At 37.8% G+C, this 14772-nt stretch overlaps 1 protein-coding gene across 4 annotated transcripts in view; it reads right to left on the minus strand.

The window, feature by feature from the left end:
• The window catches only part of FRY (FRY microtubule binding protein), a 159710-nt gene that overhangs the window by 133220 nt on the left and 11718 nt on the right, over positions 1–14772 (minus strand). The window contains exon 1 of one of the 4 annotated variants that reach the window (XM_041416005.1): positions 1985–2262. The exons of 2 other annotated variants lie outside the window; for them this stretch is intronic. In XM_041416005.1, coding sequence (XP_041271939.1) covers positions 1985–2045 — 61 coding nt within the window. In that variant the 5' untranslated portion in view covers positions 2046–2262. Of the gene's footprint in view, positions 1–1980; positions 2263–14772 lie in introns of those variants that run through there. One more of the 4 variants, XM_041416006.1, reaches the window with a different exon arrangement.

Here is a 14772-nt window from a genome sequence, read left to right on the forward strand (position 1 = left end):
GCCACCCTAATCTTCCACCATCGGAGCATTCAGCCAGGATTCTGAGACTGGAATTTAAATCCACACAGTCATTGTTAGTAGGAAGCCTTTTAACAATGATTCAGTTAGGTTTGTGACACAGGCTGATTTAATTTTTTTTCCCAGACATCTAACCGAAAAATCACGTATTTGCACACTGTAACAGAGGAATGCAATTATCTGTGAGATTGGCCAGTGCACCAAGAATTTTAGTCTAGTTCTTCTCAGAAATAAAGAACTTCACAGCCTTTCCCCAAATACAGAAAAAGCACAAACTGGGGGTTAACATCTATCAATACTACAGTAATTGCAGCAGTTGGAGAAATGACTGACATATGACATTGATTTAGTTCAAGTTTTTAAAAGATCATTTTGTAGCTGTTAACTCCATTTAGTGTGAAAGCTAGCATTACCAAAACTTTGAGGGTCTGGAGTTGATCATGAGTTGGTCATGAACTATTCTATATAGCTTTGGCTTTCTAAGGCATCTTTTCAGCTTCATTATCTCCAGCATTTGCATATGCTTGATATTTGCATTGAAAAAGTCTGTCCCAGTGACAAGACTATCACTGATATCTATAATGATAATGTATCAGCTTTAACAGATTATAGCTTTTATGCCTAGACTGAGAGCCCTATAAAACTCACTTAAAAAAGTCTGAGACATAAAATTGGAAGTCAAGGACTCAAAATTTAAGAAGTAGCTGCATTACTGGTTGGTTCCTTTATGTTGACACATTATAATGTAAGCCTTAGAAGTAGCAGTAAAAAGGATGGGCTCAGTTTCGCCATATACACCAGTGAAATACTGCTCCCCAGTGAAACTGCTCCATTAAATAAAATGCATAATTTTAACAGGAGAAATCACCACGTATAGTTTGTGTGGGTTCATGCTGAAGAAACATGGAGGGAGGTGGGTGGAAGGAAGGAGTTATACTCAATTTGAGATACTGATTTCCTTAACAAATTTAGTTTTTATTGCCTGATTTCAAAATAATAAATGTTCTACAAAGAGAAGTCCCAGAAGAGACCACAGAAGCATTTAGTTTGAATGTCTACATATTTTAGGGTGTTGGTCACCACTCAAGCTAAACTCTTAACCTAGACAAAAGTAGCTCATTCCCCAGGAGAATGAATGGTGATGCACATGGAGGAGACCATGGTAACCCTGATGCCGAAGGACTCTGCAATAGCAGAAAATCTACAGATCAAGTTTAGGAAGTTGTATACATATTTAAAGCTTCTATCCTATGAAAATCTGTAACAAAGTTTAACCATGCTAGATCAACTATAAAATGTCTGTATCATTTGGAGATGTAATTCTGTCTGAAGCACCTATTCTTGTTTCCAACACTGTCCTTTATTTTTCTACTAAATATGCAATAAGCTGTATTTCAAATTATACTCTTATCCTATTTTCATTTAGGACAGGCTATACTCATTATTTTCTCTATTTTATGTATTTTTAAAAAATTAAAGACAAGGAATAAATATGGAAATATTAGTGAAATATCACACATGATTGTCATCACAACCATATACTACTTCCACAGAAAGACCTCCTGACATAAAATCACTGCTAGATTTTTCCATGTATTGATCATTTCCCTGATCAGAAAAACAGCTGTAAAAAAGCACAGTAGTTTTAGTGCAACAGTCAAAAGCTGATACTGGGGATAAGTACCAAATTAAATTATCATAAGAGAGTCCCTGCTATGATCTGCACTATTTTTCTTAGAGCTGTAAGGGGGAATCAAAACAACTGAATGATCATAGTGCACAACCCAAGAATGTGCGCTACACTGGATATAACTTCAGCCATACAGTTACTGAATTTTCAGTATCTTTAAGCAGAAGAGTAGAGGTTGCATTTTTTTAGTAAACTGTGTCAAATTTACACTTTAGCAACAATGAACAAACTAATAAGACAAACGTAAACATCAACTTGCAGTATTTTCATACCTACCGAGCCCCTTTATAAAGCCGATCACGCTGGATTTTCTCCAACATGCTACTGTAATATCCATGAGCCTGTGAATACCTGAAATGTTCCGCTCCTTCAGTTAGAAAAGTTAGAATCCTTTTCTAACTAAAATAGAAAAATAAATTAATTGTTTCATAATCCTGTTTCACACTTCCTCACTGCTTGTGAGGAAGACATTTCCTTCAGTTTCTTGGTATTGTTTCTCAATAGACAAATGCTGAAGACCTGCAATGTCTGAGCTAGAGCAGGCCTGCAGATCAGCTCAGCCTTTCCATAACCAAAGGGGTAATTTTTAGCTTCAGCATATGATGATGACCACTCACAGAGTGGCTGCATGTCTATATTTATCCACAAGTACATACTATGCTGACAGATTAGTGAAACTACTTCAGGCACTCCAAGAACATGAGACAGGATAATGGAGTTCGACAAAAACAAGCCACACATATCAAACACATGTATTATCATACAATCCAAGCTGAAAGCAATTAGTATAGAAATGCAAAGCACAGTGACAACACAGGATGGGTTTTGTTTTGTAACTAAAGTCTTTTGGCCAAAAGTACATACAGTCTGAATTCCTTTCGATAAAGCCAACCCAGTAACTCTTCTTTTCCCATGCCAAGAATCAGTGACAAACCACATATCCTTAAGAATAACTGTACATCTGCTGCAATAACTCTTGAGAAAATTTGCTTGGTTTTAAAACAGCAATTATAATATTAAAAAGAAAACACATTATTAAATAAAGCATGAAGAATTTAATTTACAAGGATATTGCCAATGTGCCACAAAAGGTTTCTTTTTCAGCTTTTGAAGGAGGACATTCCCAATTAATTCAATCTTGATAGACAGAGAATAAAAAAGGAAACTTCTGCTGAAAGAAACAAACTAAAGGTCTAGCAGATCCATTTTTAAAGTGGTGAAATAAATGGTAAGATTCCCAAGGAAAATGTTATTGCAGCGTATTAGTAAGATGCACTAATAGCATGATTTTAACTTAAGCATTATTTTCAGAATTAATTTGCATGTGTTCAGTTCTGGGCCCCTCAGTTGAGGAAGGACATTGAGATTCATGAACACGTCCAGAGGAGGACAACAAGGCTGGTGAGGGGCTTAGAACACAAGCCCTCTGAGGAATGACTGAGGGAGCTGGGGATGTTTAGCCTGGAGAAAGGGAGACTCAGGGGTGACCTTATCACTCTACAGCTGAAAAGTGGCTGTAGTCAGCTGGGGGTTGTGTCTATTCTCCCAGACAACAACTGACAGGATGAGAGGACACAGTCTGAAGCTGAGCCAAGGGGAATATAGGTTTGATGTTAAAAAGAAATTCTTCACTGAAAGAGAGACTGGGCAACTGAGTGACAGTGGAATTGTCGGCCCACGGACGTGCTGGAATCACCATCCCCAGATGTGTTTAAAAAAGTACTGGATGTGGCATTTAGTGCCATGGTTTAGTTGATGAGGGGGCATTAGGTCATAGGTTGGACTTGATGATCTTAAAGGTCTTTTCCAACCTAGTTCATTCTGTGATCCTGTGAAATCTCAGTAAACATGTATTCTAAAACTCCAGACTCTAAAGACTGTCTAAAACTGTTCAGACAACTATTGGAGAAGACAATCAGTCATTTTGTGCAGCTGTCTTGACAAAAGAACATGACATAAAACTATCCCAACTCATCCTGACTTTCAAAAGCCTATTTAATCCAAATACAGGATTCTTCAGGAAGAGCTTCTTTGGTTGACCAATTAGATAGATGGCCTGCAATGCAACAAAGATAAAACCTAAACAATTACATGCAAAACAAAAGTCTGAAAATCCTTATGCCAGAGGAAATACTATCTAGTCTAGAAGATAAAATAGAGAAGAGACAGTAGGGTCAGTGGGGAAAAGCACAACAGAAGTTCAACATTCTGGAGCAAAACATTCATTTGGAAAACAAGTCTAAAGGGAACAGATTTGAGAGGATATCCAATAAAGTGTTGAAATTACCTCAGCTCTCCAAAATGGATATCTTAAAATACTTGATTATTCTGAAAATATAAGGGAGAAAAGGCTAATTTATACATTTCAGATTCCTGAATTTCTTTAAAGAGACATGCCTCAGGAGATTCATTTGTGTAAATTGGCATGGGGAAGAGAAAGGAAGAAGATATCCCTGATAAAGGCACTCCAGGACTTGTTTTACCAATTTACCCAAGATAAGACCAGTATTTTAAATTATTTCTGTCTGAGTACTTAGTGAAAAAATGTTGTTGCCAGGTTTAGATATACTTATTCCACTCTTTTTACAGTACTTGTGGAGCTACAGAAGACAGCTCCAAATGCTGTAGACTTGGTTAGGCAATTATTGTCCAAACTTCCTATCCCTTTTACCGTAGTAGGAGAATACAAATTTCATGTGAACTCAAGGAACAGCAAGGACAGAAAACAGGAGACAAGTTAATTAGTACATTCACTAAGAAGTGGCAGAAATGCCAATAAAGTGTAAGCTTTGGCCAACACAACTACCCCACCCAAGGAAAAGGAGGCTTGAACATTATGTGTGTGTGTGTGTGTGTGTGTGTGTGTGTGTGTGTGTGTGTGTGCATGCACATACTTTCCATTCTTGAATTTATTTTCAGTATCTTACAAAAAAACAAGCCTAAAACAGACCATGTGGTATTCTCAGTGAGACTGATGATTTTGGGACATATGGCTAATTTCTTGTTACAAACTCATTCAGCCCTTTCCTTAATTCAAGGGTGGACAATGATTTACAGAATGGACCCTAAGAACATGTCCCGGATACAGTATTTTTTTAACAATCAGATCCAATCCTCTGAAGGATAGAAACAAAATGCAACCTGGAAATAAATATGTGGTCACTCAGTATTCCTTATGGATGCTAAAACAGCACTTGTGGGGAATGCTTTTCTCTGCACATCTACAGAGAGTTCTTATGTTCATTCCACTCAGAGATGCGTATGAAACAGTCATTTTCTGCTATGGACCCCACCAGGAAAGAATCAGTTTAATACAAATATCTTTGCCCTAACTCAGGGAAACATTAGAACAGTCCTTACATAACTGTAACATGTAGACAAGTCTTATTTGAGATTGATGTGGTGAAATGCCTGTTAACTTTGAAGCTGAAGGTTCTTGTTTAACCTAGAAACCTGGAAAGAATAAAACTGTTGGTTTGGCTTTATTAGCCAAACTAGCAATATTCTGGCCCTCACATCCCACCTGATGGCAGAAAAATATTAAGCTTTGTAATCCTCAGAGGAGTACTGCAATTATCTTCAAGAGAGGGGGAATTGATGTGAGAGCCTGTAGAGGAAAGCAGTGAGTGGAACACATTTTCTCCCCTTGCCTATGCAGAGGATTCAAGAATGATGACTGCCAAAACAAATAAACAAACAGGAAATCCTGTCATATGTGTCCATCGACTTTTTAAAGGCCTTTTCACTGACTTGGCTAAGAACGCTGTAAGATAGAGAGTTTCCCTCTCTCTTTCTCCTAACTGGCAGGTTGAGTAGCATAACAGTGTTCCTTAAGATCTTATATCAGATCCTTGCAAGACATGTGAGTGAGGCAGGAAAGCAATTCTCCTTCCCTCTCATTCTCTTTGCTCACTTACCTATTTTTCTGCTGCTTTTTCTATAAATCATTATTTTCTTGTTTACATATACCACTGTGCCAAAGATATGCGGGAATATATGCACGTAACATAAAGATTTTTAACTGCACCAATTCTAGAAATTGCTTGGTTTTTTATGAGATTAAAGACTGAAAGTGATAAATGACATGGAAAATCTTGTGGAAAACCTACAATTTTCACATTTGAGTGTTTTATTTAGGGGTGACTTCTCACTAAAGGAAATATCTTTGTTTCTTCTGATGCGATCCAAATCAAACCAAAATACTTCTCAGTTTCTGTGTTTTATATGGTAATGACATGCCGCCTCTTTGAAGGCTGACTTGAGATTAACAATATATTTCCAAAAGATTTCAAAATCTTAGTATCTTTTCTACATAACTTCACAAGGGTTTTTTTGCCTTTTCCAGTTATTCCAAAAGAAAAAACTCCAAAAAAGGGTGAAAAGATATTTTCAGAGGAGAAATCGTTGGGTTTTTGTCTAAAAAAATTAAAGCAGAGACAAGGTTTATTTCTGAAATTACACCAGGATTTATTTGGGTTCAAAGAGCACTTGAAAATAATTTGATTTTGAATAAAGACATTAATACTCTTCTTTTACACTTTTTTTAGGTACTAAGGCAAAAAGGCTAAGCTCCACTTTGGTTTTGTTGGATCAGAAAATAGCTTCCTGTAAGATTTTTAGACACACATTTTGTTGCATTTACTTTCCTTTTCAGAGACAGGGAGATGAACATATTCCTGTAATTTTGTGGTTGATGGGTGTTAGCAGAAGAATTATTTTAGGGAATTTGGAAAAGGGCCGAGGAAGTACAAGGCTAAAAGAGTCCAAAAGAGAAGGAATTATTACTTCCAGAAGAGGGACTGACTAGCAAGCAGGGAGGATGTGATCTGTATCTTCCTTCCCTAATGTGCTGATTTTGGTCGGGGTAGAGTTAATTTTCTCCACAGTAGCTGGTGTGGGGCCGTGTTATGGATTTGTGCTGGAAACAGCACTGATAACCCAGGAATTTTTCAGTTACTGCTGAGCAGGGTTTACACAGAGCCAAAGGGCTTCACTGCTTCCCACCCCACCAGCGAGTGGGCTGGAGGTGCACATGGAGTTGGGAGGGGACACGGTGGGGACAGCTGACCCCAGCTGAGCAACAGGATATGCCAGACCATGGGGTGTCATGCTCAGCATGTAAAACTGGAGGAAGAAGGAGGAAGAGGGGACATTCAGAGTTACAGTGTCTGTCTTCCCAAGCTACTGTAAGCTGTAATGGAGAGCCAGCTTTCCTGGGGATGGCTGAACACCTGCCTGCACACAGGAGTGAGCAAGTGGCCTCGTGGTGCTTAGTTGCAGCTAGGTTTAAACCATGACATCTATACATTTTCTCTTTGGGACAATATCCTTCTTCTTTTCTACTTAAATGTTCTGCAATGCAACTGTAAGTCTGGATAAGATGGAATTTTGATCATATATTAAAGCAGGTTTTTTTTTGTTTTTTTTTTTTTTTTTACCAGAAAGAGACATTAAACACTTGCATCTCAGTCCTATTCCAATTTCAACAGCCACCTCAGATGCCAGAACTGGAACCATCCCTGAATTTTTGTTGTCTGCTCACACTTGCTCTTCCAAACTACTGACATGTTGGATCATGCTGTTAAAAACTCCTTTCACTGGAATGGAAACAGCACATCACTTGTGGATGATGTGTCTTCTGTGCAATGTACACATGAGTATGAAAACCTGAGTGTGTTGTGATGCACTTGCACAAACAAGCAGCACTTTATTACCAATGCATAAAAAGAAACAGCTTCTAGTTCTCCTGACATAACACTGTTCAACCAACTAAGAGCTGGTTCCGTACAGCTTTATTTCATGCCATATTATAGATGTCATGTCTAGTTATGTTTCAAAGTGTCGTACTACAGAGGAAAATCTTTAAAACTGTATGTGCTTTCTTGCATCTTCTGGTGCACTTGATCTACCATATGGGTGCCTTTTAAGGAAAGTTACAAATTTAGCCATCTACCAACCAAATATCAAACTTAATCCAGCCATCCAGGCTCTGGGTAAATTGAGACCGACATTTCTAGGTGACCCATCAAATCCTTCTTAGATTCTTATCTTAAGACAGAATAAATCACTTTCTAGAGGTGCCTGTCACTCATTCAGTGATTACTGAAAGAGAACTGACAACAAAGACACCCAAAGTTATTAGTGACAACTCTCACTCTTAAACCTGTAGACTCTTCAAGAGCACCTTGTATGGATTAAACTGCACTGTGGTGCATTTTAGCTGCTGCTGGCTCAAATTCTCACCCTTGCTCATGTGGGTGGAAAATGGCACAACATGAGCAGTAAACCAAGCCACAAGCTGGATCTGTGGACTGGCAAATGAAACTATCACAAACCAAGAAGACTTTCACAAAATTTTGTGAAGCTTTCTGTGATGACACCACAGGAGGGATTTCTCTGAATAAGACTAACATGAGAGAGACATCAATTCATGTTTCCCTCTACAGGGCACGCACAAAGTAACATCTATAGAAAGAAAAATAAAAGAAAAAATTTTGCAGCCAAAATCTGGATTAACACATTATCAATCCCCTACTCTATGTCTGACTGAATCACTAAAGTCATTACTTAATATTGGCAGCAGCAGCACACTCATAACATTGTCTACCTTCCATATTCAATGCTGTCTGGCCTCTTTGCTTACAGACATCTTTTATTAGCCACAGACCATTATGATGCTACTGTACCTAATAACCCTTTATTATATTAGTAACATTAACAGTTCTTTGAAAGTGGGTTCATTTGCTTCTCAGACACAAACCTAAATGCAAATGCAAATTCAAATGTTTGCTGCTTTGGTAGACTGCGGCTCTGGCATATAAATGCTGTTTGTGGTGACTGAAATACAAGATAATGTATTTTACCATCCACGTGAGCTCAGTGAAGGTTTCTGAAAATTTGGCTCAAGTGCAGCTGCCCACTGAGAAACTTTCACTTGAACAGATAAGTGGACTGCATGGAATTTAGCTGCTGTCCAAGGGACCTTCTGCATGACCAGTCAGTTGCAAATACCTAATACAACATGGACAGGACATTGCTCTCACGTTGTCCTGTGGGCCATGACAGAAATTTTCTTCCATGCATTGAAATGTCTAAATGTTTTGGAATGCCAGAAATATACTATTAAATTTGGAGATGAACAGGCACCTAGAGAGATGAACTCTGTGTAATTTAATTATGAAAATAAAGAAAGAATCCTAGGGTCACATGGGATTTTTCAAATAAACAGCTGAAACCCTGCAACAACAGAGCAATTCATTAGAAAAACCAAAGAGCCTAATCAAATCTGAAAATAATAAAAATATGGTTTTTATAGTATAGTCAAAGGGAAATTCAGTATTCCTGAGGTCTGGGACAAAACTAATGTTGTATCAGATTTTATCAAGTGTCAGCAAGGGCAATCCAGGCAACCACAGCAGAGCTGGCCTGATACTCATCCTGGAGTGGCTGCATTTGATTAATAAAGAAGAAAAGTGTGATAATACAATGCCATAATCATAGGTTCATGGAAAGTAAATTTTATTAAATCAACCACATCTTTTCATGAGATTATAAATTTGGTTATCAAGGCTGAAAGTGTAGTCTTACATTTTTGCTTGGCAATTGGATTGCTATTTTACCAAACTGTAAAATCAACACTCTCAATCAATATAGATTAGAAGACAGGTAACATCTATGAATTAAGGAAGAATCATACTGTAATGAATGTACTTCTGGTGGAGGTACAGAGACTAGTTCTTGGTTCTGCACTATTTATCATTACTGGTAATGATATGAAAGAGAAACTTTTCTACAAAGTTTACAAGCAAAACACCAATTAAGGATAACAGAAAAAAATAGCAAAAAAAGGCCCTTCTGTTCTGTTTGAATAGCATTTGAAACTTTAATACAAGCAAATAATGCATGAGATACTAATTCTAACCTATGGAGGATTGCATAGCCAGAAACCAGGCCACACAGACAGAAGGCAGCTTTCTCTTCCTGGGAAACATTGATGATGAAAAAAGGCCTGAGACCAGGATGGCTAATGTGTTGGAAACAGGCTGCTATTCTTATGACCTGAAGAGCTATGGAGAGCCTTTTCAAGCAGTACGAAAAAAAGCAAAAGCAGGAAAGCCCAACTGCTTCATTGTCAGTGGCTCTGCAGCCACTGCTGGATGCTCAGTCCTGTTCTGGTGTCTGCAGCTTGAGAAAAGACACTGGTGAACTAGGGAACATTCGGGAAAGGCGAAAAGGAACTCACAACTGCAAAAGTTGCCTTGAAGTTTAGTTTAGTTTGACCATGAGAAAGTTATACCATCATACGTAATGGCAGAAATTTGCACTTATTGTTCCTACAATGGCACCTACTTGCAAAAGGTATTCCATGGAACCTCTTACCCCCCAAAGGCCTTTTTGACAGCACAGGCACTCAAGCACATCCAAAGTGTGATTCATTACAATAAACATGTCTAAAGCTGCTCATCTTAACTGTACCCCTGTACCTCTTCACTGGCTATCAGGAAAACCAGGCTTGATTGCGCAAGATGTAAAATATAAACACTAAGGATGCCTGAAAGTTAGGTGAGATGATTTCCATGCCCATTAAGCATGAATATCAGGAATAGAAATTTGCTAAGACAGATTTTTGTTCAGAAATATCCAATGTCTGGAATTTTAGAGTAGACAAATGCATTGAAGAAGTTAAACACAAAGGAAGGAAAATTAACTGTCAGAATGCTATTAAGTCTGGTGCTGATTGTTCCATTACTGGGAATTTTAAATTAAGATTTTTTTTTTAAGATGTGCTTTGTCTCTAACAGAAATTAATTCAGAGAAGCCATAAAGCCTGTTTTATGTGCAGCACAGATTGGATGACACAATGTTTTTTCTGGTTGTATAATTTATGACTTGTTGAATATATTAGTAGAAAACATAGTTCTGAGAACAATCTCTCATTGGTAAAGTTAGGATACAGATGTTTAAGAAGGATTCTTCTTTCTCTAATTATAACAATATCAAGAAGCAGAAGTCTAAATTCCTATCAGTACTTGATTTCTCTTTGTACATCCAGGTACAAATAGAAATCGTATAATCAGAGTATCAAAGCTGTGGCTCCTAAACGGGCAGGAGAGCTCAGAAGAAAACCACACATTTCTAGCACTAAGCAAATAGGCCAGAACTGCTCTGTTAGAAACCTCCAATTTTCCCTGCAGAAAGGCATTAAAACCGGAAGAATACTGACCTAAAGATGCACAAAATGGTTTTGCTAATAGGTATGTAATCAGAGAGTTCAAAGTGAAGAGTGTAAGCAATTCTGCCAACACTCTTCCATGACCTGTGATCTTACCATAAATTCCATTAGTTACAAGCATCAGATGTTGTTATGGGACATCAAAAACAATGACAAGCTATATTAGCATAATGGGTTATTATTCCCAGATCCATGTGATCAGTACTCCATGGCAACCCAATAATAATGAATGCCTTTGTCAGGAAGGAAGCATGTACAAAACTATACAAAGCATGAACCTCAGGCACCTGAAATGGTACAGAAGGCTAGTAACATATTAAGAATTTAAACACCAGCATTGACACTTCTTTCTGTATATACAAAGGAATTTTCCCTATGTTGTCAGCCAATCATTGCCTTTGTGGGGACGTGGCATTTCCAGGACATTTTGCTCAGGGCTTACCAGTTGGGAAGTTGAATGCTTAAAATCAGCCTGTGGAACAGAAACCATAAAAAATTACCCAAAGGATAAATCACTTGAATTAATATGGGTAAAATTTGCTGGTAAATGTACTGGGTAAAGCAGCATCTCAGAACAGGATCCAAAACAGTCAACACTGCCTTAGATATATATAACCCCACAGCAACCTCACATTGTTGGGCCACTTCAAATGCTCAAAGCAGAACAGAGAAGCAGCTCCTCTCCTTTTCAGTTTGGCTGTAATTGCTTTTTATGTAACAGTTTAATGGCTAAAAAATTCATCCAGAATGTGATAGTTTGGGGTTAAATGCTTAATTGACCTTCAAGGTTTAAAATACCATCTTAAAGTTTTAGAAAAACTTCATCTGCAATAACTAATACAGTAATTTTAAAATTAAGTTTGTGGTGGTTTTGTTTTGTTTTATTGAAATCAATCTAGTTCCAATTCCACTGAAGTAAAAAATTAAATACTCTCTAGTGTTGCATGAAAACCCTTAGGACAATATTCAGCTTTCTGAAAATGCTATTCAGTATATCTTACTTAAATTATGAATGCAGATACTTCTTAGATTTTCAGGGCACCATGCCAGTTCTTCTACAGTTTACAGAAAATCATAGCTATCACTTGAATCCAAAATGTGTATGATTGCATGATTCAAAACAGAAAAAAGAAATTGAAAAAGACTGCCATTGAGCACACTGATCAATTGTGTTTAATGACATTTAATGTTCACTGTTCACTTGTGTTTAGGAAGTTTAGTGACTGAAGATCATTTTCTGTATTAATTAGAAAGATACAATTTGTTATTTATATTCACACACACACACACATATATAGCAGTAATGTAGAGATTTGAGCCTTCTGCTCATCACAAAGCAGGTAAACATAACCAACCCAATAAATGTAAACAATAGCAACTTGAAATGTCTTTTCTGGATTTAATATTATAAAAGTGTATTTTTATTTTTTTTTTAATAAAAGTCATATCCCAAGGTTATTGTCATAATACAAACGGAATTTTTAAAATGCATGACATCTCAGTCAGGCTTTAGGGAAGTTTACCAATTAGGTTGAAATTCATTAAGTAAGTGTGCTAGCTGTGCAAGAGGTTCTGAAAATTATACACCTCTTTGTACTTAATTGAGAAAAATGCTTGATTGAAGTCAGTGGTAGCAAGTTTGGAAAAACTTGCTCATTACCTTGCAGGGATAAACTCCTTTATGCAACTAGGAAATTACTGCCAAAATTAGTAACAGACTTTATGGTGATCTAAAAACAATGGTAAACAATGGTATTAATATTAGGCAGATGGTCCTTCTAAGTATCTATTAATATCAAAGGACATGACAAATTTAAATAAATATCTAACTTGCCAGCAGTGTGATGCTTCCATTTTACTCCCCAAAGGACTACTGCTTGTCCTCAAATAAACCAAAAACCCTTACTTGTAAATGCCATTCTCAGAGCTCCACTGTAGCAGTAAGTCACCTGGAATTCCCACTTTGGGCAAAACAGAGCTGGGAATTGGCCCAGGAGCAGCTATGCATATAAATGGACCTTCTGTCACTGCAGCTGCAGTCAGAAATCCTGGTTTTCCCCTTCCAGTGAAGAGCTAGCTCTTACACTGCAGTTTAAGGATGTAGCCAGTCTTGTTTTTTCATGTTTTAAAAACAAAGTTTATCTTAAAAGACATTTGCAGATTTACACGGTAAAGAAGTTTCCAGATTTTTACTCTAAATAATCCATTATTTCACTTGATTTTTTTTCTCTTTCTCATTACCAATACTTATATCCTTCAATGTGTATACATATACTTAAATGTTACCACATGCTATTTATCTTCTTTCAAATCCCTGATGAGATAAAGCAAAGCCCAGAGTCCATTCCTGCAGCACACAACTGCTTAGCTCAATCTAATGTGATAACAAACCATCCATAAGGACAATTTTAATATTTACAGTGCCTCATGCCAGTTTTTAACACATTGCTTATAAAACTATTATGCTTGAATGTATGCTGAGTGACACTCAAATATTCCCTAATGCCCAAACACATGGTTTGTTTCTTCATTCAGCTGAGAACTGTCAAAAGTGCCCAGATCTGTCTGACACCCTCCCCTGGGAGATGCTACTACAGACTAGTTTTTATTATTAGGTTAGACATTACCCCCTGTACTGCAGAAGACCATTAGGAAGTTACCTGCTACTGCATTACAAGTAATAATAAATAGAATAATAAGCTGAGAGGACATTTCTTTGTACATCTGTGTGCTTTCCACTGTGCTGCATTACCTCACTGGACCCAGGCTTTCAGAAGTGAGGTAATACAGAGGATGTATGATTAATCTGATGCCAAATGAACCAACTGTTGACCCAGTTACCTTAACAGCATGCACAAGGCACTTGCTGTTCTCCTCACCTGATAACATTTAACACTTTATGTCCACCCAAGCACTAAGGCAAAGGATGGCATACCCTGTGCTGGAAGGATGTGCTATAAAGCAAGGACGTAAGACTGAAATCAGGTCTCCTGCACTGCATTCTGCTCTCGGGAGGGGATTTCTCTGTCTCTCACCTCCCCCAACTCCCCAGCTGCTCTCTTCTTACTCCATCCCTACAATCTGGTATCTCCTTGTGGCTGTGTATTCCCCACTTCAGGTTCCCTGTTCCAGTTCTGGACTCCCATGCACTGTTCACCCATCTAAACATTGCTCATCTCACCTTCCAGCCCTCTCAAGCCCATCCCATTCCTCCTCCCATCCTTATCCCTTCATCCACCCCTCTCCAGCGTCCCTTTGGTTCCATCTCATACCAGGCACTCACAATTTCCACTTCCACCATCTAGGAAGTATCAGTTCCCATGCTTCTGATTCCTTCCCCATGATTCCCGTGCCTCTTCTCCTTTCATTCCCAGGGGCTCTTTGCTGGGCTTTTATTGCAGATTCACACCCGTGTGCCCTCACTTTCTTTGTTCAATCACGGTACAGAGGCAGTTGGCTCTGAGGTCTCTGTCCCCCACCCATTCCCAACAAGATAATTTTTAACATGTACAAACAACAGGGTTTATTTTGCATTTTCTCATTATTAGAGAAAATAGAATAATTTCAGCAGAAAATTCTAAAATTCACCTTCAGGGACATTACGTTTAGAAGTTCTTTAGCCCATACTGCAGGAAAAGAGGGGATTTACATTTAAAAAGTAGGCAAAGAAAGATTCACACAATCATTAATTTTGTTTAATTTTTTAAAATATGTTAACAACTTTTAAAAGTTCATTAAAACAATAATTCAAATTATTTCTGTCATTTCAGTTGCTATGGAAGTCTGCAGGTCCCTATAACACACACTCCTACCTGTCCTGTCCCTTACTGCT

The sequence above is a fragment of the Onychostruthus taczanowskii genome, unplaced genomic scaffold (assembly GCF_017590055.1).
Source record: "Onychostruthus taczanowskii isolate IOZ18803 unplaced genomic scaffold, ASM1759005v1 scaffold50, whole genome shotgun sequence".
In the NCBI taxonomy this organism is placed as follows: domain Eukaryota; kingdom Metazoa; phylum Chordata; class Aves; order Passeriformes; family Passeridae; genus Onychostruthus; species Onychostruthus taczanowskii.